The sequence below is a fragment of the Eublepharis macularius genome, chromosome 3, assembly GCF_028583425.1.
Source record: "Eublepharis macularius isolate TG4126 chromosome 3, MPM_Emac_v1.0, whole genome shotgun sequence".
Taxonomy (NCBI): Eukaryota; Metazoa; Chordata; class Lepidosauria; order Squamata; family Eublepharidae; genus Eublepharis; species Eublepharis macularius.
This window is the reverse complement of record NC_072792.1, coordinates 182,686,412-182,709,017: the sequence shown is the minus strand read 5'-3', so window position 1 is coordinate 182,709,017 and position 22,606 is coordinate 182,686,412. Positions and strand designations below refer to the sequence as shown.

At 46.4% G+C, this 22,606-nt stretch overlaps 1 protein-coding gene across 1 annotated transcript in view; it reads left to right on the top strand.

Annotated features, from left to right (window-relative positions):
• P4HA3 (prolyl 4-hydroxylase subunit alpha 3) overlaps positions 1 to 19,553 on the top strand; it is a 40,035-nt gene extending 20,482 nt beyond the window's left edge. The window contains exons 8-13 of the mRNA XM_054974239.1: positions 4,221 to 4,285; positions 9,816 to 9,975; positions 11,400 to 11,462; positions 12,745 to 12,813; positions 14,849 to 14,945; positions 18,505 to 19,553. Coding sequence (XP_054830214.1) covers positions 4,221 to 4,285; positions 9,816 to 9,975; positions 11,400 to 11,462; positions 12,745 to 12,813; positions 14,849 to 14,945; positions 18,505 to 18,575 — 525 coding nt within the window. The 3' untranslated portion in view covers positions 18,576 to 19,553. The remainder of the gene's footprint in view (positions 1 to 4,220; positions 4,286 to 9,815; positions 9,976 to 11,399; positions 11,463 to 12,744; positions 12,814 to 14,848; positions 14,946 to 18,504) is intronic.
• Positions 19,554 to 22,606: the final 3,053 nt, after the last annotated feature.

Sequence of the window (22,606 nt, the reverse complement as noted above, 5' to 3'; positions counted from 1 at the left end):
TGTTAAACCCTTCTCTCACTCCAGCCAGAGCCATTGGTATCTGTAAGTCTTGATATGTTTAATGACTTTCATAGAATCATAGGGTTGGAAGGGCGCTCTAGGGTCATCTAGTCCAACTCACTAAACAGTGCAGGAAATTCATAATTACCTCACACCCACCCACGCACGTGCACAGGCACGCATGTATACATGCACACGTGCACGTGTGTGCACATGCACATGCACGCACACACATACACACAGCCAGTGACTCCTGCTCCATGCCCAGAAGATGGCACGACATATTGCCAGGGCCAGCGCGTCCATTGAGGCAGATCCGGCAGCCGCCTCGAGCGTGGAAGCGCTGGAGGGGGCACCAGGGGTGGGGGCACGCACTGCGGAGCTGGCAGTGGCAGCGCTGGCGGCTGAGTGGAAGGGCTGGGAAGCCACCCACGTGCCACCCTGGCTGCCTGCCATGCCTGGCCCGGGCTGTGCCCAGCCGGGAGCTCATGCTGGCAGCAGCAGTGCGGGGCAGTCTGAGTGGGCAGCCTCCCAGCCCTTCCGCTCAGTTGCTCCATGCTGCCACCACTGCTGGGATGCAGCTGAGGGCCAGGCGGCACAGGGCAGTGCAAGGCAACTGAGCGGGGGGCTGGCTCACAGCAGCATGCTGTGTGATGATGTCACACGCAGTGACATCATCATGCAGTCCAGGTGCACGCGTGTGAGCGCTTTGCACATGCGCGTGGGGGCAGCAACAGCCCTGAAGCTGCCCCTGGCCTCAGGTGCCAGAAACTCTGACACTGGCCCTGCATGTTGCACATCCGTCTTGGCCAGCTATGAACTTACAGCCAAGCTCCAGCAAACAGCCAGGGTGCAGCGCCCATTACTGGATTACAAACGTGGCTCTAGGGTGCACAATGTGATACGGCAGAGAGCAGCAGGATTTGTGTGTCCAGTGGCACCATAGAGAATAAGATTTTTCAGAGTGAAAGCTCCCTTCTTCAGACTTCTTTAGGCGGAGAGGGGATTGAAGTCCTCGCACTCATGGGCTTTTAGGGTTGTAAGTTTTCAAGGCTCCTCACTAGAGACGGGCATGAAATGGGGGGGGGGGGAACCCATGCGGTTCACGGCTTGTCGTGTTTCACGAACCACAAACCACAAACTTTCATGAACCTGCCCCGGTTCGTGAAACAATTCATTTGGTTCATGAAAACGCCACTTCCAGGTCAGCGAAAGGTCTGCAGAAAGCCCATCCCCTGTTGCCTAGGAAACAGATTGATAGGTGCCAGGCTGTCTGCAGTGATGAACTGAAAAATGAACCAAACGAACCGGCCTAAAGTTCATGGCGGTTCATCAGAAATGGGCTCTGACGAACCACCAGTTCGCGAACCACGAACCGACTCAGTTTGTGCCAAACTTTGGTTTTGTATTTCAGTTCATGACCTCCTCTACTCCCTGCCCCTGCTTTGTATGCAAATGAGAAATGAGGCTTCCCCTCCGCACATCTAGACTAGCCCTGTGAAGAGAAGATCTTGTTCTCCATCCTCCAGTGATTTCTTCCCTGGCAACTGCCAACACAACCTGGCCCATGTGGAGCCCATTAACTCAGCAGCGCAGTCCAGACATGAACGCTGCTCCATCTGTCTTTCCCAGACTCGGCCTGCTCTTGGCTGTCAGTGCTCACCACAACCGGTTTGGCTGTCTTATTGTGCAGCATTTCTGTTGATTCCCTCACATTTGTGGACTTTCTGGGAACTCGCAGGGCTGGGCCGATTTCCACTCAGGGTTGCTCCTAACGGTATCGTAGTATCTGGGAGTCCGAAAGCTTTAAAGGGAGTGGAAAGAAATGCTTCTTTCCTCTGGCGTGGCGAACCCACAGAGTCCCGTTAATTCATTGTACTATTTATTTTATTGACAAAGTTTATATGCCACCTTTCTACTCAATCATGGCCACCAAGGCAGCTAACAGATAAAACAAGGCATAATAAAAACAACTAAAATCCAAATTAACTTATATTTGTAAAAACAAATTCCTTCAACAAATCCTCTTTCCTGCTCTATCTTTTAACTATTGTTCAACTATTATTAACTATTGTTAAAAGATAGAGCAGGAAAGAGGAGTTGTTGAAGGAAGGCCTGGCCGAACAAAAAAGGTCTTCCCCTACTAGCAGAAGACAATGACAGAAGGTGACAGACAAATATCCCCGGGGAGAACTTCCTCAGTTTGGGTGCCATGACCAAGAAGGCTCTTTCTTGAGTTGCTACTTGTCTAATTTCTGAAGCAGGGCCTCAGAAGCCGATCTTAGTAGCTGGGTAGGTTCATAAACTGATTGAGAGCCAGAGTTGATTGGCCAAGACTGGAGTGATATAGTCCTTACAACCCCTTCCTGTCAGCATCCTGGCTGCACCATTCTGTACGTTTTGACGTTTCTGAGTACCTTCAAGGGCAGCCCTGCATAGAGCTCATTGCAGTAGTCTAATCTAGATGTTACTAGGGCATGCACCACAGTGGCAGATCTGCCCAAGAGAGGCCACAGCTGGTTAACCAGTCAAAGCTATAGGACTGGTCTATCCAGCAGTAGGCCTGTCTCTAAGAGCACCCCCAAACTACCCCCAAACCTTTTGCATCAAGAGGAGTGCAACCACATCCAGATCAGGTGACACTAGGGTCGCCAGCTACCCTTACCCTCTCAGTGTAGGGGGGGGGGTGGACCCAGCACTTACCTTATTCATCTCTTTGCATTTGAACGAAGCATGCCATGCCTCTGGGGTGGCACGATGACATCACTTCCAGGTGTGACATCACTGCACAGGCCCTGGGAGCGCTCCTGCGCTTCGCACTGGGCCCAAATCAGCCTGGTGCGAAGTGTGGGAGAGCTCCCAGGGCCTGTGCAGTTACATCACTCCTGGAAGTGGGGAGAGCGGATTACAATTTGAGGAGGAGGAGGAGGAGGAGCGTGCCCAGGAATCCTGTTCCCTTGCCTTCCCCCCCCACCAGCCATGTGAGTGGTGGCCAAGGGGGGGATCGGGGGATCCCCTGCACCCACAGGGGGACCTGGCAGTCCTAGAGAACACCTTAAATCCTGAGTCAACAATCTAAAAATACACCAAATCAATTAATCAATCCCTCAGTGGGATTTTTACTTTTCTAAAGCACCCCTTCCTCAATCTTTTAAAAAAATGATTATATTTAGGAGAAATAGAGAGTGGACAGTATTACAGTATTATAGTAAACCTTGCACAATTTAACATTGTTATGAATAGGAAACAACAGAAGAGTGATAAACAGTGCATGGAACAATGCAAACAAAATAAAGAGCAGTTACATGACAATAACGAACAGACTCTTTCTTCTTTACATCTCATTACTTGCATATACTCAACATTTTCTATTCAACATTCTAAAAATTTTAACATTACAATTGATCCTCTTCGACAGTAGCCATTCTTAGTTTTTTCTTAAATTTCTGCTACCTATTCAAAAAAGCAAGATCCAGAGGAGTTAGCTGTGTTAGTCTGTAGTTGCAAAATAGTAAAATGTCCAGTAGCACCTTTAAGACTAACCAACTTTATTGAGGTATAAGCTTTCGAGAACCACAGCTCTCTTTGTCAGATACGTGCATCGGACAAAGAAAGCTGTGGTTTTTGAAAGCTTATGCCTCAATAAAGTTGGTTAGTCTTAAAGGTGCTACTGGACTTTTTACTATCAAAAAAGCAAGTCTCTATTTTTTTCTGAAATTCTAAGATTGTTCTATTACACACACACAAAAATTGCCATTAACACATGTTCATACTATAATACTACTTGGTCTCCTTCCTCAATCTTGATGAAATTCAAACCCTGACACAATTTCATGTATAAAGCTTTTGGTCCCCCACCCACCCTCCTATATGCTCTTCCTTGTAAATCAAAATCATTCCTTGTAAATCAAAAACATTCCTCAAATCTGATTTTACATGGCCAGATGGTTCCTTTATTTCTTCAACCTGGGCAGTACGTGTGTAATATGAAACAGAGTAACAGCAAAAACAGAAGTATCTGCCTTGAGGTGCTTACAGTCTAAAACTGATCAGACTAGACATTAGAAGGAGGGGAGGAAGATGAAGTGGTGGATAAACAAAAGACAAGTAAGCCTTCAGTTCAATGGCATGTATTAACTAAGGCTTAGCTCTTGAGGTGGGGTGGGGTGCTAGCTATCCTACTACAGCCTCATGGTTTCTCTCTGCCTCTTCCCTTCTAGTTACAAAGGTCAGCAGTTGCCTCGGGAGAAAGACAGCAGAAAGCAGAATACCGGATAAGCAAAAGGTAATTGCTCTCCCTTGCAGAGGAAAGAACAATGTCTCTGTAGGGGGAAGGGGCTGTCCCACATAAAACCACTCTCATGTCCTAGAGTTGCTGAATAGACATGGGCACGAACAGAAAAAACAACAACGAACATGGTGTTCGTTGTTCATTGCCATCCACGAATAATGAACAACGAACATTGACGAACATGACCTGTTTACGAACATGTTCGTTGTTCGTTGTTCATGGGGGCCAGCAGGCTCTCCTTCAGCTATCAAGATCCCTTGCACACCACTCCCAGAAACCCTACCTGAGCAGGCAGCAGGAAATGTAGCAATAATAAATAATAGCTTAGCTCCCAGAGCCTGGCAGCAGCCTTGGAACCTGAAGGGGTAGATCCCTACTGCACCACTCTCAGAAAGCTTACCTGAGCAGGCAGCAAGAAAGGTACCAGTAATAAATAATCGCTTGGCCCAGAGCCTGGCAGCAGCCCTGGAACTTGGAGAGGTACATCCCTCTCCCATCACACACGAAGAAAATTCAAGCTCCAATGCACTCTCCCTGTCTCTCTCTCAAAATGCGAAAAGCAACTTTCTCTCCCTCTCCACTGTCTGCAAAACCAGAGCTGGGAGCCCCTCTCCCCCCTGCTCTTTGCTTCCTTGTAACAAATTTGGAGCTCCACACTTGAATGGGAGACCTGCCTATCAAGCTAAATTGGGCTTAGATTGGGGTTTCCAGGGCAACAGCAGGAGTTCAGACAGAGTTCAGGCAGTCCCTGCCTCCGGTTGCCAAGGGAATTGATTGCAGGTGCCAGACTGTCCGGCTTGACGAACAGCAACGAACGAGGCTTGCAAAGTTTAGAGTTCGTGTAGAATGGGTCCTCATGAACAGCTTGTTCGCAAACAGCAGATTGGGCTGTTCATGGCTTTTTTAGTTCGTATTGCTGTTTGTGCCCATCTCTATTGCTGAAGCCTGAATAGGAGACTTGATGCGCATCTGGTGTACAGTAGCCTTGAACATGCTGCACAGGTTTTCCTGATGAGGCATCTATCAAGGGCACAACAGGCACGATTTAACTGGTTGCTATAGCCATCTGCACACCCTACGCCCTTTTGGAACAGCAGAGATCTGGAAAACTAGCCTTAAGAGCCCGTTTAAATGCTACAGGATGCTATCCCCATGCAAGGTGCATGCTGTTTGAGAAACCCCTAGACATGGGCCTCTGCCACAGGTACCGTGCATTGTTCCCAGAAATGCAGTATTCAAATGCCATGCCCACTTTGTGGAGAGTTAACCCAGCCTGACGTTAAAACTTTAACCACTATACGGTGTTGGCTCTATTTGCATTCGTTTGTATGATCAGCACTTTTAAAAAATAATATTTTAAAAAGATGTTAATTATAGATAGATAGACACTGCTTCAGAAAGAGTGAAGCATGAACCAAATTTCCTCTCTCCCTTCCTGATATGTGCCATATGCAGGAATCTCTGTTTTCTTCAGCATAAACAGTAGTTATTGGTATTACAGCTTATCTCTAGAAAGGCGGCACATACATTTTGTAAATGAATAAATGATCTAGAGAGGGGAGGTGTGCATGTCCGCAATCCACGTCAAGGCTTCAAATCAACCCTGAGCAATTTTGTTACGTGAAACTGATGGCACAGGAGGAGACACCGGATAAGTTTGTGCTACTAGTTATGGATGCCACCAGCCAAATGCAGCAGAGCCATGACTGCTGCTTAGCTTGGTTGGTTCCTGGACAAATTTAACATCCCAGTCCAGATGAGGGTACCATTTGATTATCATAACCTCATAACCTGCCTGCCTTGTGCTGAATTTATGTCTGCAACCTCAAGGCAAAAGGTTTGTTTCCGGCCCTTGCCTTCGCCTGTTACAATAGCCGCTTGTTTTTCTGTCTGATGCTAAACAGGAGAATTTATAGCCCAAAGCTACATTTATTATTCCCCTGTGACAGGCTTTTTGGGTCGGGAGAAATGACTTCGTGAAGCCTCTCGCAAAATGGACTTCAATCCGCAGTCTTCACACAAAGGATGACACATCTCTGTGGTCGGGTTGCAGAGCTGGCAAATATTTTTCCGGATGATCTCATCGCTCAGCTTTGCAATCTCTGTCCCAGACACCCCATTAAAAACTGGAATTCCATTCCCAGCTTTCGAACAACAGGGGAGGAGTGAGCTTTTACTCTTGTTTTAGGGGGGTGGGGAATCACAAAGACCACTGGCTTGAAATGCCAGATGTCATCTTAACAAAGCATTCGCCAGTTGAGGAATTGCAAGTAGATTGATTATCTGGTTGAATTGTTGAATCATCGACCGTAGCCGCTTGATTTCAAGAGCCCACAGAGTTTGTTCACTCCTATCTTTTGGACTTTCTTTCCCAAGAAGCAATACCCCCATATGTACTATCTGACTATCCCACAATACTGCAGAGCTTTTTTCTTTGCAAAATTGAATATTATACCCACAATGGTTTTACAGGGGAGATTTTTGAATAGGCTCTATTCCAACAGAATTTGCCCTTGTGGCCTTAATAGGACTGATACAACCTTTCATGCCTTGCTTGAATGTAGGTTCTTTGAAAATATAAGGGATTATTATATTAAGCCCTTAATCAACCATCTCCTTATACTCCAGATACCCTGACTCTTTTGCCTAGCAGTAAGGATCCTAAATTTACCTTAGCAATTGCAAAATATGTCTCAGTCCTTTTAGCCCTTGCATCCAAAAAAGATAAGGAATAAGTATTTTCCACTGTTCAAGATTTATGAATCAATGAGCTTCTAAGGGAATAAAAGGAATGGAATTGTTGAATCAATTACTTATTGGATAATAATAACACTAACTTGTTCACCGCTCTGGGCGAGGCACTGATCTGTCTAGAAGAGCGGTATGTAAGTGCAGCAGCAGCAGCAGCAGTTGTTGTTGTTTGCTTTAGAGGCTGCGTGGACAAGACAACTCAGGAATGTTTGCCCGAGTGCAATGATCATATCATGTATACAGAAATGTGTGGATTCTGCCATCACCACTAGAGATGGGCACAAACAGGGAAAAAACCCAAACACGATGTTCATTGCCATCCACGAACAGGGATTCACGAACATCGATGAACATGACCTGTTCACGAAAATGTTCATGGTTGGATGTTCATGGGGGGTCAGAACTAATAATAAAGAAGAGTTTGGCCCCAGAGCCTGGCAGCGGCCCTGGAACCTGAGGGGGGTAGAGCCCTACCCCACCACTCCCAGAAACCTGACCTGAGCAAGCAGCAGGACAGGTAATAATAATAAAGAATAGCTTGACCCCAGAGCCTGGCAGCAGCCCTGGAACCTGAGGTAGGGGGTAGAGCCCTACCCCACCACTCCCAGAAACCTGACCTGAGCAGGCAGCAGGACAGGTACTAATAATAAAGAATAGCTTGGCCCCAGAGCCTGGCAGCAGCCCTGGAACCTGAAGGGGTAGATCCCTACCGCGCCACTCCCAGAAACCCTACCTGAGCAGGCAGCAGGACAGGTACTAATAATAAAGAATAGCTTGGCCCCAGAGCCTGGCAGCAGCCCTGGAACCTGAGGTAGGGGGTAGAGCCCTACCCCACCACACCCAGAAACCTGACCTGAGCAGGCAGCAGGACAGGTACTAATAATAAAGAATAGCTTGGCCCCAGAGCCTGGAAGCGAGACCTGCCTATCAAGGTAAGTTGGGCTTCAATTGGGGTTTCCAGGGCAACAGAAGGAGTTCAGACAGAGTTCAGACAGTCCCTGCCTACGTTGCCAAGGGAATTGATTGAAGGTGCCAGTCTGTCTGGCTTTATGAATGGCAGACAAACACCACAAGCAGGGCTTGGAACGAACACATGTTCGTGGGGAACGGGGCCTCACGAACAGCTTGCTCGTGAACAGCTGATTGGGCTGTTCGTGGCTTTTTTTTGTTCGTATTGCTGTTCGTGCCCATCTCTAGTCACCACTGGTCAGAAATGGTGGTGCTTCCTTTGCTGGGAGATCAAGCTCTCCAGTGGCACAAGAAAGAGGGAGGGGGGATCTCGTCAGGTTTCTTCTCCTTATTGACAGGGGTGGACTGGGATGTTAAAAGAGCCCTGGAACAAGCAGTTGCCAGGTGGTCCTTCAGGGCAGCTACCCAGCAGGAGCTGCCTCAGTCAGTTAAGGGCCAAATGGCATTTTGTCCATAAATGTCCCTTGACTATCAGTGCTGCATTTCCCGGTATCAAGGGGGACTGCTGAGGAAGCAGACATCGTGTAGTTTATGGGATCCAGCCCCATGTTTTCACTTACTATTTTTTTATATATAATTTTTTAAAAATATATTTGAAAAGAAGAATACAAATAACAATAGAAAGTGCATAGACAATTATACAAAATATAGAATGCTAAATTTAGACTACAACAGAAAAGCATATTCAAAATATGCAGTAACACAACTAAATTTTCACTTACCATTGTGAACTGTCTTCAACGTTTTCAAGGGAAAGCACAGCATCAAATGTGTTGTGCTTTATTTTAGGAGGATAGCCATGTTGGACTGCCATTGAAGAGCAAGATCTGGGTCCAGTAGCACCTTAAATACCAATTAGATTACCAAGGCATGAGCTTTCAAGACTCAAAGCCCCTTTCATCAGAAGAGGAAGGGAGATGAGGGGAGCTTTGACTCTCGTAAGCTCGTACCTTGGAAATCTTGTTGGTCATTTAAAGTCTTTAAAATGGTAAAGGTAGTCCCCTGTGCAACCACCGAGTCATTACTGACCCATGCGGGGACGGCACATGACGACGTTTTCTTGGCAGACTTTTTACGAGGTGGTTTGCCATTGCCTTCCCCAGTCATACCTTGTTATTTATTTACAAAATTTATACCCCACCTTTCTGCTACCAAGTTGGCTAACTGGTTAAAAATGTACATCACCTAAACTGTCATAAAAAAACCCACATAAACCATTGAAAGCAAACACTTCATGAAAACAATTAAAAGCAAAGGAGCCCCATGGCGCAGAGTGGTAAGCTGCAGTACTGCAGCCCAAGGTCTGCTTACGACCTGAGTTCGATCCTGGCAGAAGCCAGGTTCAGGTAGCCGGCTCAAGGTTGATTCAGCCTTCCATCCTTCTGAGGTTGGTAAAATGAGGACCCAGCTTCCTGGGGGTAAAGTGTAGATGACTGGGGAAGGCAATGGCCAACCACCCCGTTAAAAGTCTGCCAAGAAAACGTCGTGATGCGATGTCCCCCCATGGGTCAGTAATGACTCGGTGCTTGCACAGGGGACTACCTATACCTTTACCTTTTTTAGCAAATTAAAATAAACATACAATAAAATGAATTACACATATGTAAAAACAGCAATTAAAAACAGGGCAAAAAAGAGGGCTTACTGGGGGAATGCCAGATGAAACAAGAAAACTTTTCACCTGCTAGCCGAAGATGGCAACAGAAGAAAACAGATGTGTCTCCCTAGAGAGACAGTTACGGAGTTAAACAAACAAAATAATTCTTACCTGCTAGCCAACATATTGCCTTTGTCTGTGTTTCAGTGCCTGGTTGAAAGAAACTGTGGATCCACTTCTTGTCTCACTAGATTGGCGGATCGCAGCCCTGACTGGATTGAACATCCGGCACCCATATGCAGAATATCTGCAGGTTGTGAACTACGGTCTAGGGGGTCACTATGAACCCCATTTCGACCATGCGACTGTGAGTACACTGGATGTAAAGACGAAAGCCTAGTGGGATGTGACTGTGGTTTGGCAACAAACAGAAACAACCATGTTTGGACTTCGAAATGAACAGCATGAGAGGCAGGGAGAAGAGTCTTTCCATTGATTCGGAGTGTTCGTTGAAGTCATTTCTACTCTGCCAATCCTAGCTTTTGAGAGTTACCTACAATCAAACCCTAAGCCCCATCTACTCTATGTAAATTAAATCCATTTTGCATCAGTTTAACTGCAACTTCTTCCTCCCCAAAAGGAATTGTGGGTCTCTTATGAGTCCTGGCTGCTTAAGTACCATTTACGTAGTATAAATCTGGCAGTTTCTGGCCTGTGCAGGCTTAAATTTAACAGGAGACTCATCTCCTATTAGAGTGGAAATACATGTTGCAAATTACCTGGGATGCTCAAGTGCAGGATTTTATATGTGGTTCTCAATTCATGTGCAGGTTGTGCTTGCTTGGTGCACATGCATGCTGCTTTTACAGGAAATCCTTTTGTGTGATTGCATCTGCAAGTATGTCCAGAGGGCAGAGCACCAATTCAGCTCTGTTTTCGCTACAAGAACAAGTACTGTAGGCTCCTTTGACTTGCCAATTTGCATTTCTTTAAGGTGTGAGAAAGTGTCAAGATCTGCATTTCAATGAATGGATATGGAGGAGGGAGAAATGGATACTTTTAGCAGTTGAGGAGGAACTGATATCAAATGTGTGAATGTACTCAATGGGGAGCAAATTGAATATGAGCAAGTGCATGGGAAGTTGGAGGGGGAACATGTGAAATGAGGTTCACTTGACCATGCCTAGGTACTTGGTGGTGGTGGTGGGGAGTGACTTCAAGGCATAGCTGACTTATGGTGACCCCCTGGCAGGGTTTTCATGGCAAGAGACTAACAGAGGTATTTTGCCATTGCCTGCCTCTGCATAGCAACACCCTGGTCTCCCATCCAATTACTAACCAAGGCCGACCCTGCTTAGCTTCTGCAATCTAACAAGATCAGGCTCACCTGGGCTATCCAGGACAGGGCCCCGAGGCACTTAGTAATATATATTTCCACCTTACTGTGTCTTCATTCTGTGAAAAGTTATAGCGGTGGTTTTCTACTGTCACACAGCTGTTAAAACCACTTTGGCAGTTAGAACATTTAGTCACCCCGCTTACAGATGGCTAGGGATGGTATAGGGTTGGGCCAGGCTATAATAATTAAACACATTTCAAATTGTAGATATATTTATGGACTGCATAAATAACTGAGATTTTTTGGTAAGCGTCTTGTTTAATGATGTTACCCGCAACGCTTCATACCACCTAGTCAAAACTTCCAAAGATACAAGCTAAGACCACCCTCAGCTATGAATAATGCAACCATCTGATACTCCGTGAATAAGCATCTCTGTTCTTTTGATGCAGTCAAGAAAAAGTCCCCTTTACCGATTGAAATCAGGAAACCGAATAGCCACAGTGATGGTTTATGTAAGTATTTCCTCTTGGCTGAGATTTGTGTTTGAGCTCAGGTGGGGGGTGGTGAAGAGGGATGCTTTAGAATATATTATATAGAGACTCAAGAGAATGTTACCAGTATGCCTTGCTTGGGGAGACAAAGCCTGTAACCTTCCTTTTAGACCTGTTTATTTTAATGCTTCATTTAATAATAATTAAAAAAGCTTATTCAACCTGCTGGTTACCCTGGAATAACAAACTATAATATACTACTACTACTATTACTACTACTACTACTACTACTAATAATAATAATAATAAACTGCACATATATACCACTCTTCTAGACAGATTAGTGCTCCACTCAGAGCAGTGAACAAGGTCAGTGTTATTATTATCCCTACAATATAACTGGGGAGCTGAGGCTGAGAGGAGCGGCTCACCCAAGGCCACCTGCTGAGCTCACGGCAGGAGTGGGAGTCGAACCAGCAGAGTGGTGATTCACAGCCCAACCACTTATAATAACTGTGCTTATATACCACTCTTCTAGACAGATGAGTCAGTTTGGTGTACTGGTTAAGAGCGCAGGACTGTAATATGGAGAGCCGGGTTTGATTCCCCACTCCTCCACCTGAAGCCAGCTGGGTGACCTTGGGCGAGTCACAGTTCTCTGGAGCTCTCTCAGCCCCACCCACCTCACAATGTGTTTGTTGTTGTGGGGATAATAATGATATACTTTGTAAACTGCTCTGAGTGGGTGTTAAGTCATCCTGAAGGGCGGTATATAAATAGAATGTTGTTGTTGTTGTTATAAGTGCCCCACCCAGAGTGGTGAACAAAGTCAGTGTTATTATTATCCCCACGATACAGCTGGGGAGCTGGGGCTGAGAGGAGGGGCTCACCCAAGGCCATCTTCTGAGCTCAGGGCAGCAGTAGGATTCAAACCAGTAGGGTGCTGATTCACAGCCCAACCACTTAACCACTGTGCAGATTATTAGATAATGGCATTCATTATTGTTTAGTTATTTTATCGCCCAAGGTGCTGCATGCCTGGATTTCACAGGCGAAGAGAAGGCAGGGCTTCGCTACCTGCTTAGCTCCATGGTCCTCTTCACGTCAGGCAGAAGCTGGAAAAAAATACAGAATATAAACTTCTATTTGCATAACATGAAACAATATGTTTGTAAAGGTTAGCTTTGTTTTTAGAAGTTAGCTTTCCTGCGTCACTGGGATGCAGAATTTTAATCTTAAATATTTTCAGAGCACACGGTTCTGCAGCAATGATCACTCGTATATGTTTCTCCCCCCACCCCAGTTGAGTTCCGTAGAAGCTGGAGGGTCCACAGCTTTCATCTATGCAAATTTCAGCATACCTGTGGTCAAGGTAAAAGATTGCTTTATCCAAAGAGCTATTGGCATCCCCTTTTTCTTAAATTTTATAGCCATTTCAAAAAAGATTCATAGCTAATCATTTTGAAAAACATTCCGGCAACCGCCCTGCCCCCTCCCTATCCATCTTGTCCTTTCCCATGTTACCCAGATTGGTATAAGTATCAGGTCTGTAATGTGTAAAGCGTCCTCTACGTATGTAGGGTCTGATCAGGTCTCTGGGGTAATTATTTTGGGACCCAGCAGTCAAGAAGGAAAAATTAAACAGAGAGAGAGAACCTCAAATAAAACATATATCCAAGGAGTTAGGTAAGTTAGTCTGTGGTTGCAAAATAAAGTCCAGTAGCACCTTTAAGACTAACCAACTTTATTGTAGCATAAGCTTTCGAGAACCACAGCTCTCTTCGTCAGATGCATCTGATGAAGAGAGCTGTGGTTCTCGAAAGTTGATGATGCATTTGACGAAGAGAGCTGTGGTTCTTGAAAGCTGATGATGCATCTGATGAAGAGACTGTGGTTCTCGAAAGCTGACGATGCATCTGACAAAGAGAGCTGTGGTTCTCAAAAGCTGACGATGCATCTGGCAAAGAGAGCTGTGGTTCTCAAAAGCTGATGATGCATTTGACGAAGAGATCTGTTGTTCTCGAAAGCTGATGATGCATCTGATGAAGAGACTGTGGGCCCCTTTTCGGCCATTTTCAGCCCCTTTTTGCCATTTTAGGCCAGGACTGGGTCCAAAAGAGCCAGGATAGGTGATGGCATATGCAAATCAGTTATGCTAATGACACACTTCCGGTTATGTCAAGGGGCGTGGCATATGGTAATGAGTTATGCTAATGAGTTATACGAATGAGTTCCTCCAGCTCTTTTTCTACGAAATGACCCCTGAAAAAAGGAATAGGTTAATTATGAATTGTACCCCTTTGATCTCAATGGGTCAAAGCAAAATCTCAAACAGCCTAAATATGGAGAAAGTGAATTTAAGCCACCTGGCCAACTGAGTCACAGTGGAATGAGTCCATAGGATTAATGGGGATGACTGAAAGGCCGGGATTAGAGCTGCAGATTGCACAAAAGGACCATCCTACCAACATATAGAGGAAATTCTGCTGTTTCCTGGAAAAACAAAGCAAAAAAGGGCAATTGGTGCAAAGGGAAGAATCTCTAAGAATTGTATACCCCTACATGTTTCATGAAGAAATCAGAAGAAGATTGAGACTTGGAAGAGCAGCTTTGAGGGAGCTAGAAAAGATCCTTAAAGATTAAGATGTCTCTCTGGGAACCAAGATCAAGATAATCCAAACTATAGTATTCTCTATTACTATGTATGGATGTGAAAGATGGACAGTGAAGAAAGCTGACAGGAAGAAAATCGATTCATTTGAAATATGGTGCTGGAGGAGAGTTTTGCGGATACCATGGCCGGTCAAATAGACAAATAAGTGGGTGCTAGATCAAATCAAGCCTGAATTCTCCCTAGAAGCTAAAATGGCAAAACTGAGGCTATCGTACTTTGGTCACATCATGAGAAGACAAGATTCTCTGGAAAAGTCAATAATGCTAGGAAAAGTGGAAGGCAGTAGGAAAAGAGGAAGACCTAAAACGAGATGGCTTGACTCAATAAAAGAAGATACATCCTCTAGTTTGCAAGAACTGAGCAAGTCTGTTAATGATAGGACATTTTGGAGGTTTCTCATTCATAGGATCGCCATAGGTTGGAGGTGACTTCACAGCACATAACACGTGCAAACACGTTCCATACATATGCATACAGCTTCATCGGGGGAATCTTCCTTTTAGTGTCTTTTCCGTACACGCACTTCAGCAGAGTGCTGAATTATTATAATTATACAATTATTAAAGTTTCTTCTCTTTGCACCAATTGCTCTTTTTCCCTTCGTTTTGTCTTGGTGCAGCCCCCCTTCGCTGTTTCCAGGAACACATTTTTCTACATCCAGGTGTACATTGCAGAGCAGAATCTTCTCTTGTGGCTAAACTGTGACATTCTTGGCTTCTACTCTCTTTCCCAGAATGCGGCTCTTTTTTGGTGGAACCTTCACAGGAACGGAGAGGGGAACGGAGACACCCTCCATGCTGGTTGCCCGGTGCTTGCTGGAGATAAATGGGGTGAGGAAACCAGCCCAGCTGTCAACATAAAAATCTGGCAATCTCTGCTAAGTGTATAAAGGAGACATCATTGCACTCATGCCAATAATCCTTTTTGAGCTTTAACTGGGAAAAATAATCTGGCCAAAGGCTTGTCCACATGATTCTCTTTCATAATGGTATGTCCAGCTTCTCTAAGGCAAGATACAGGCCGTGACTTGAGGAGCTAGGGGAGGGGCTGTGGCTCAGCAGAAGAGACTTTGCTTGGCATGCAAGAAGTCCCAGGTTCAATCCCCAGCATATCCAGTTACAAGGATTATTAGATGCTAGCAGGTGATGTGAAAGACCTCTGCCTGAGACCGTGGAGAGCTGCTGCCTGTTAGAATAGGCAATACTGGCCTGGATGGACCAATGGTCTGATTCACTATACAGCAGCTTCACATGGGAAAGCCGGGACAATTTCATTACCCTCCTTCCAAAAGGAGGAGAGTGAAATTGACACAGCTCTGTTTCTTTCTTGGTTATCTTTCAGAGGTCTTCCCTTATGCTTCCCTGACCTACATAGCCCAGGTGAGCCTGATCTCATCAGATCTCAGAAGCTAAGCAGGATCAGCCTTGGTTAGGAATTGGATAGGAGACCTCTAAAGGTTGCAGAGGCAGGAAATGGCAAACCACCTCTCTTAATTCCTTGCCATGAAAACCCCACCAGGGGTCGTCATAAGTCAGCTATGACTTGAGGGCACTTATTTTTTATTTTATTTTTCCAGCGCTAGTGCTAGCCAGGTCTGAGTCATGGCCCTGAGTATTTGACAGCACTGAGGACTATTACCTCCCACGCTGCCAATGGCAAGCCAAGCCCTGTGGACTTGTAGATGGAAGAACCACCCTTAAACGGTGGTGATGTGTGTGGATGGGTGATTTCTGACCCCCCCAAAAAACAGGAAAAGTTGAATGCATAACTATGATTATGATGATGGGAGTGGAAATCTTTTTGGTGCAGTCATTTAAGGACCAAGCTGAAGGTTCTGGGCTTGAATGCATCAACGTGGAAGAGATCAGTCTCTTACAGTTGTTTTTGACGTAAAGAATAAACCTTTAGAAAGATGCACAAAATGTATCAGGTAGTGGGAAATTCTGCTTCTGCTTCCCATGACTCTTGGACAATCACAGGTGATAATTGGTGTATTGTCGAAGACTTTCACGGCCGGAGAACGATGGTTGTTGTGGGTTTTCTGGGCTGTATTGCCGTGGTCTTGGCATTGTAGTTCCTGACGTTTCGCCAGCAGCTGTGGCTGGCATCTTCAGAGGTGCAGCACCAAAAGACAGAGATCTCTCAGTGTCACTGTGACTCACTGTCACACTCACTGTGACACTGAGAGATCTCTGTCTTTTGGTGCTACATCTCTGAAGATGCCAGCCACAGCTGCTGGCGAAACGTCAGGAACCACAATGCCAAGACCACGGCAATACAGCCCGGAAAACCCACAACAACCACAGGTGATAATTATTAGAAATAATTATATTTCATTTGGTAGCAGAGTTACTTAGTCAGAAGCATTAATCCTCAGGCAATCAAACTGTAGAAAGAGAGAATTTATAGTTTATTGAGGTCGGTTCCATTCATGGTAATATCTTGCAGTAGAAGGAGACAGTCCTAGTCTAAAGAGTTACTTCCCCTATATACCAATGGCCAGTTTGTCTGGCATCGAGCCTGGATGCGGGTATGTGGATGAGTTCTTCATGGCAGGAGATCTCAGACATACATCCTTTCCCTTTGGAAGGCCATGAGGCAAGGAGAAGAAATCTCCCAAGAGACGCAGAGGAGAAGTTAGGAGGCATTCCCACCTTAGGCAAAGAGAAGCAGCTTACTGTCACGACAGTTACACATACACACAGAGAGAGACGCAGCTGCCCTCCCCACCCCACCCCATGTCCAAGGCATGGAAAACGATGGAAATTCTGATTTACCTATTTCATCAATGATCACAGGCGAAATGCTAGTTCTTTGCAGTGGTGGTGGGGGAGGAGTGTTTCTTTTTTTTTACTCCTGAGGAATCAGATATTGTGGGGTTTAAATGCAGAGGAAAGATTTTTTTGGTACTAAAATCATAGTACCAGAAAAGACTTTAGAGGGTTTGAGCTTAGGTTTCATCGCCAGCTTGACAGCCCCGATATGGGACAGAGTTTTTCCTTTAAATGACCAGCAAGTTTTCTCCAGGAGAGAAAAAGCATCTGGGGTGGCTTTTTCTAAGCGAGAAAACAGGAAGGAAGGAAATAATTTAAGTTGCCCCCTTCTCCTGGATAAGGCCACCTCAAAGGCTGCATTTGCAAGAGAAAAAGGAAGTCACTGTCAAGTGTACTGAGCTCCTCAGTTGTGAGAAGGGCTAACTCCTTTCCTGACTGAAAGGTCTTGCAAGGGAATGTAAGGTGCCCACAAGCTGAGGACACAGGGTGTGTGTAAAGTGCCATCAAGTCACAGTGGACTTATGGCAACTAGAGATGGGCACGAACCAAAATATGAACCATAATTCATGACGAACCAGGCTGGTTTGTGGTTCGTGAACCAGCGGTTTGTCAGATCCCATTTCTGACGAACCGCCACGAACTTTAGGCTGGTTCGGTTGGTTCCGTTTTTGGTTTGTTATTGCAGACAGCCTGGTGCCAATCAATCAGTTTCCTAGGCGACCGGGGATGGACTTCCTGCAGACCTTCTGCTGACCCGGAAGTGACGATTTTCTGACCTGGATGTGATGTTTTCACAAACTAAACAAACCAGTTCGCGAACCAGGGGCAGGTTCATGAAAGTTTGTGGTTCGTGAAATTTGACGAACCATGAACCACTGGTTAAGGTTTTTTTCCGGTTCGTGCCCATCTCTAATGGCACCCCCATAGGGTTTGCAAGGCAAGAGATGTTTAAATGGCTTTTGCCATTGGCTGCCTCTATGAAGCAAATCTGGCTTTCCTTTGTGGTCTCCCATCCAAGACCTAACCAGAGCTGACCCTGCTCTGGCCACGAACTTTAGGCTGGTTCGGTTGGTTCCGTTTTTGGTTTGTTATTGCAGACAGCCTGGTGCCAATCAATCAGTTTCCTAGGCGACCGGGGATGGACTTCCTGCAGACCTTCTGCTGACCCGGAAGTGACGATTTTCTGACCTGGATGTGATGTTTTCACAAACTAAACAAACCAGTTCGCGAACCAGGGGCAGGTTCGTGAAAGTTCGTGGTTCGTGAAATTTGACGAACCATGAACCACTGGTTAAGGTTTTTTTCCGGTTCGTGCCCATCTCTAATGGCACCCCCATAGGGTTTGCAAGGCAAGAGATGTTTAAATGGCTTTTGCCATTGGCTGCCTCTATGAAGCAAATCTGGCTTTCCTTTGTGGTCTCCCATCCAAGACCTAACCAGAGCTGACCCTGCTTAGCTTCCAGGTTCTGAACCATCCTGGGCCACCCAGGTCAGGCCATGAATTGAATAGCATCCCTTATTTTCATCCAATTTATGGTGAGATGAGGCACACATGACTTTTGCAAATTACAAAAGACTCTCTCTTGTCAATCCCCTTCTCATTTCTCTTGTACAGTGGCAAACAAATGGATCCACGAATATGGACAAGAGTTCCGGAGACCGTGCAGCACCAACCCAGAAGATTAGCGAACGCAAACGTTCTGCTAGGTTTGGGAGACAGTCCAGAGCAAAAGGATGTGGTGGATCACAGCGGGAGAGGAAGAGTAGCTGAAACTTGCTCCTTCCCATGCTGACGCAGCTGGGCCGTTGAGCCATTGCCAAAATGTGTCTTGGCAAGATTCTGCTGTCATTTATTTGGTCTGAAGACTACCAGGTGAGGAAAAGGAGAACGCAACAATCCGCAGAGAAGGAGAGAAAGGAGCAACTGGGTGTACTTGGCTGATGCCAATCTGTGATGTTTCCCTGAACTATTGGCTGAGTTGCTATGAAGTTACAGAATTGTCACAAGCTTTTTAACTATTGATAGGAGTGTGGAAATGAGCAACAGATGCAATGACAAAGTTTGGTGAAGTAATTAAGAACGGCAGGACTCTAATCTGGAGAGCCAGGTTTGATTCCCCACTCCTCCGTTTCAAGCCAGCTGGGTGACCTTGGGTCAGTTACACCTCTTTCAGAGCTCTCTCAGTCCCACCCACCTCACAGGGTGATTGTTGTGTGGATAATAATAGACTTTGTAAACTGCTCTGAGTGGGCATTAAGTTATCTTGAAAGGTGGTATATAAATCAAATGTTATGATGTTATTAAAGTGTGAGTTCTGTTTGGCTGGAGAGGAAAGCATCGTTTTGGAGCCTAAGGAGGGGAGAGGCAGAATGCTGCAGAGTGGATGGGAGGCGGGGAGAGGAGGAAAAAGGGGAAGCGAGGAGGCAGGAGGGACTCACTGAATGTCAGGAAGGATCACAGGTTGGAGGAGGATTGGGAGGTAGAAGGAAATGTGGCACCTCAGACGGGGAAGGCAGAGAACAGCGAGAGAGTGGATGAGGGCCCAATTTCACATTGATCCAAAATAATATTGGCCGCATGTTGCAACTAAAGGCAATAGTTTTGGAGAGTCTTGCATCAGGAGAAAAGAGCAAGACTCCCGTAGCACCTATAAGATTAACGGAATTTGTGGTAGGGTAGGAGCTTTCATGAGTCACAGCTCACTTCTTCAGATACCAAGATATCCAACGAGGTGAGCTGTGACTCACGAAAGCTCGTACCCTACCGCAAATTTTGTTAGTCTTATAGGTGCTACGGGACTCTTGCTCTTTTCTACAGCTACAGATTAAGACGGCTACCCATCTTGATCTTGCATCCTGGGAACGCACCTGCCAGAACAGCATCCAAATCAGTATCTTTAAGAGGTGGTGGGAGGGTTGAGTTTGCCAGATGTGAAAAGGTTGGAAGTTGTGTAGATGCGTGGTTTCCCTGATTGTCATTTATGCTTCTGCGACTGTCTTCCCGCACACGTGGAGAACTATTCCCCCTGGGAAATAGGATTTCTTCCAGCTTCCTCCGCCCACTTCATGCTCGTTGATGCCATCTTTTCAGACTGCAGGTGAATAAGAGCGTTCTCTGCTGACGCCATAATAAAGTTGGTTAGTCTTAAAAGTGCTACTGGACTCTTTACTATTTTGCAACTACAAACTAACATGGCGAACTCCTCTGGTTCCCAGGGCCGGATCTAGGGTTGCTGGTGACCAGGGCAACCCTTGCCCAGCTTTCCCTGCATGCGCACAGCGCACACACGCTCCTGGCGCTACGTGATGACATCACTTCGTGCCAGCAAGACAGCCGCTCCAGTGCACGGTGTGCTGTAGAGCAGGCAGCGGCAGCACGGGTGGGCGCTGGGGCAGCTGGCTTGCTGTGTGGGCGGTTGAGCACAGGGCTGGGAGACCCTCCACGCAGTTCACCTGCCCCGCTGATGGGGCGGCCGGCTTGCCGCGCGCTCCCTGTCCTGCATGCACGGCTAGCCAGCTGCCCCATTGGCGGGGCAGGCGGAAGGCCTCCCAACCCTGTGCTCAGCTGCCCACACTGCCACCGCCAGCTCTGGTGTGCTCCTGGTGGCTGGCAGCCACGCCTGGGGCCCCCTCTTTGGCTCCTCTGACTGTTCACAGAATCACAGAGTTGGAAGGGGCCATACAGACCTTCTAGTCCAACCCCCTGCCCAATGCAGGATGAGCCTAAAGCATCCATGACAAATATTCATCTAGCCTCTTCCTCCAAACTGCCAGTGAAGGGGAGCTCACCACCTCCCTAGGCAGCTGATGCCACCTTTGAACTATGACGATGAAAAAATTCTTCCTAATATCCAGCCGGTACCTTTGTGCATGTAGTTTTAGCCCATTGCTTCGCGTCCTACCCTCTGCTGCCAACTGGAACAGCTCCCTGCCCTCCTCCAAATGACAGCCTTTCAAATATTTAAAGAGAGCAATCATGTCCCCCCTCAACCTCCTCTTCTCCAAACTAAACATTCCCAAGGCCCTCAGCCTTTCCTCATAGGGCTCAGTCGAGTCCAGACCCCTGTTCATCCTCGTTGTGTCCCCCTCCTCAGCAATTGGTATTCAGTGGCCCAACTGTGTCTGAACGTGGAGGCTTCCTTTTGCTAGCTATCAGCAAGGTATTTTGTCCTTTTAAAGCATGCAGATTTTCTTGGCCAAGAAGTCCAGCACTGGGGAAAGCGTTGCCTGTGGATTTCTGCCTGTCAAGCAGCCGTTCAGACACTGAGAGCCTCTGTCCCTAAAAAGGTGGTCACTGGCATGGACAGCCCAAACCCCCGCAAGTTGGGGAGTGAAAGAAGAGATGTCTTTTGGCGAGGGAGCTGCGGTCTGCGCTTCTCCCTGGTGGCCTGAAGCCAGCCAAATCAATATTTGAAATAGGGAAATTGTGGTTAAGCAGGGCACGATTCTCCCTTCACACGCAAGCACTCCTCTCTCACTCGTTCTCGTTTCTGTGACTCTGCCTTTCAGACATTTGTGAAGGTAAATTCGAAGAAACGAACACGGGAAAACGTTTGCTCATCTCTCTTCAGCATCCAGCTAGAAGTATCCAACACAAATCTTAGGAGTACAAGAACTGCTTTGTTGACTCAAGCCAATAGTACCCCTACTCCCACATATAACACACAGCTAAATGCAGTGTACTCTAATCAGGAGAACCGGGTTTGATTCCCCACTCCTCTGCCTGAAGCCAGCTGGGTAACCTTGGGTTAGTCACAGCTCTCTCAGAGCTCTCTCAGCCCCACCCACCTCACAGGGTGATTGTTGTGGTGGGGTTAATTATAACAAACTTTGTAAACAGCTCTGAGCGGACGTTTGGTGCAGTGGCTGAGAGCCAGTTTGTTGTAGTGGTTAAGAGCGTGAGAGGCGGTTTGATTCTCCGCTCCTCCACTTGAAGCCAGCTGGGTGACCTTGGGCCAGTCACACTTCTCTGGAGCTCTCTCAGTCTCACCCACCTCACAGGGTGATTGTTGTGGGGATAATAATGACATACTTGGTAAACCGCTCTGAGTGGGTGTTAAGTCGTCCTGAAAGGCAGTATATAAATCGAATGTTGTTGTTGTTATCTTGCTTCCAGCAGAGGTCAGCCAGGTATTTCAGAGAAGCAGGGCAAGAAGTCCCCTATAATTGATCCCGGGATCTGTTATTTGGAAGTACACTGCCTTAGAACAAGGAGGTTCCTTTTTTCCTAGTGCGACACTTACACAAATCACCACTGGGCAGCTGCAGCAGGATGTTGTCAATGGCTGATTCCGCACACGTTGGATAATGCACTTTCAAAGCACTTTATCGATCGTTTGAGGTGGATTTTTTGTTCCGCACACAAAAAAATCCGTTCCAAATGATCTATAAAGAGGATTGGAAGTGCATTATCCAACGTGTGCGGAATCACTCGATTTGTTTTTATCCTCGCTTTCTTCCTGGGACTTTAAAGCAGAGGCTTCTCAGATCTTCCACTGCTGGGCAGGATATAACCAAACCCAGCCCTGCTCATCTCTATCCATACACCCCTGGCTCAGCTGCAACAGGTGAAACTGTATTTCCTCTGCACGGCCGTACCCTCAGGAATTATTCACGGCTGAACTGTCTAGGGAAAGTGCTTGCAGACAAATAATCATGGAATGCACCGCATTTAGCTGTGTGTTATGTGCCGTCCATTCACCTCCGATCTACGGCAA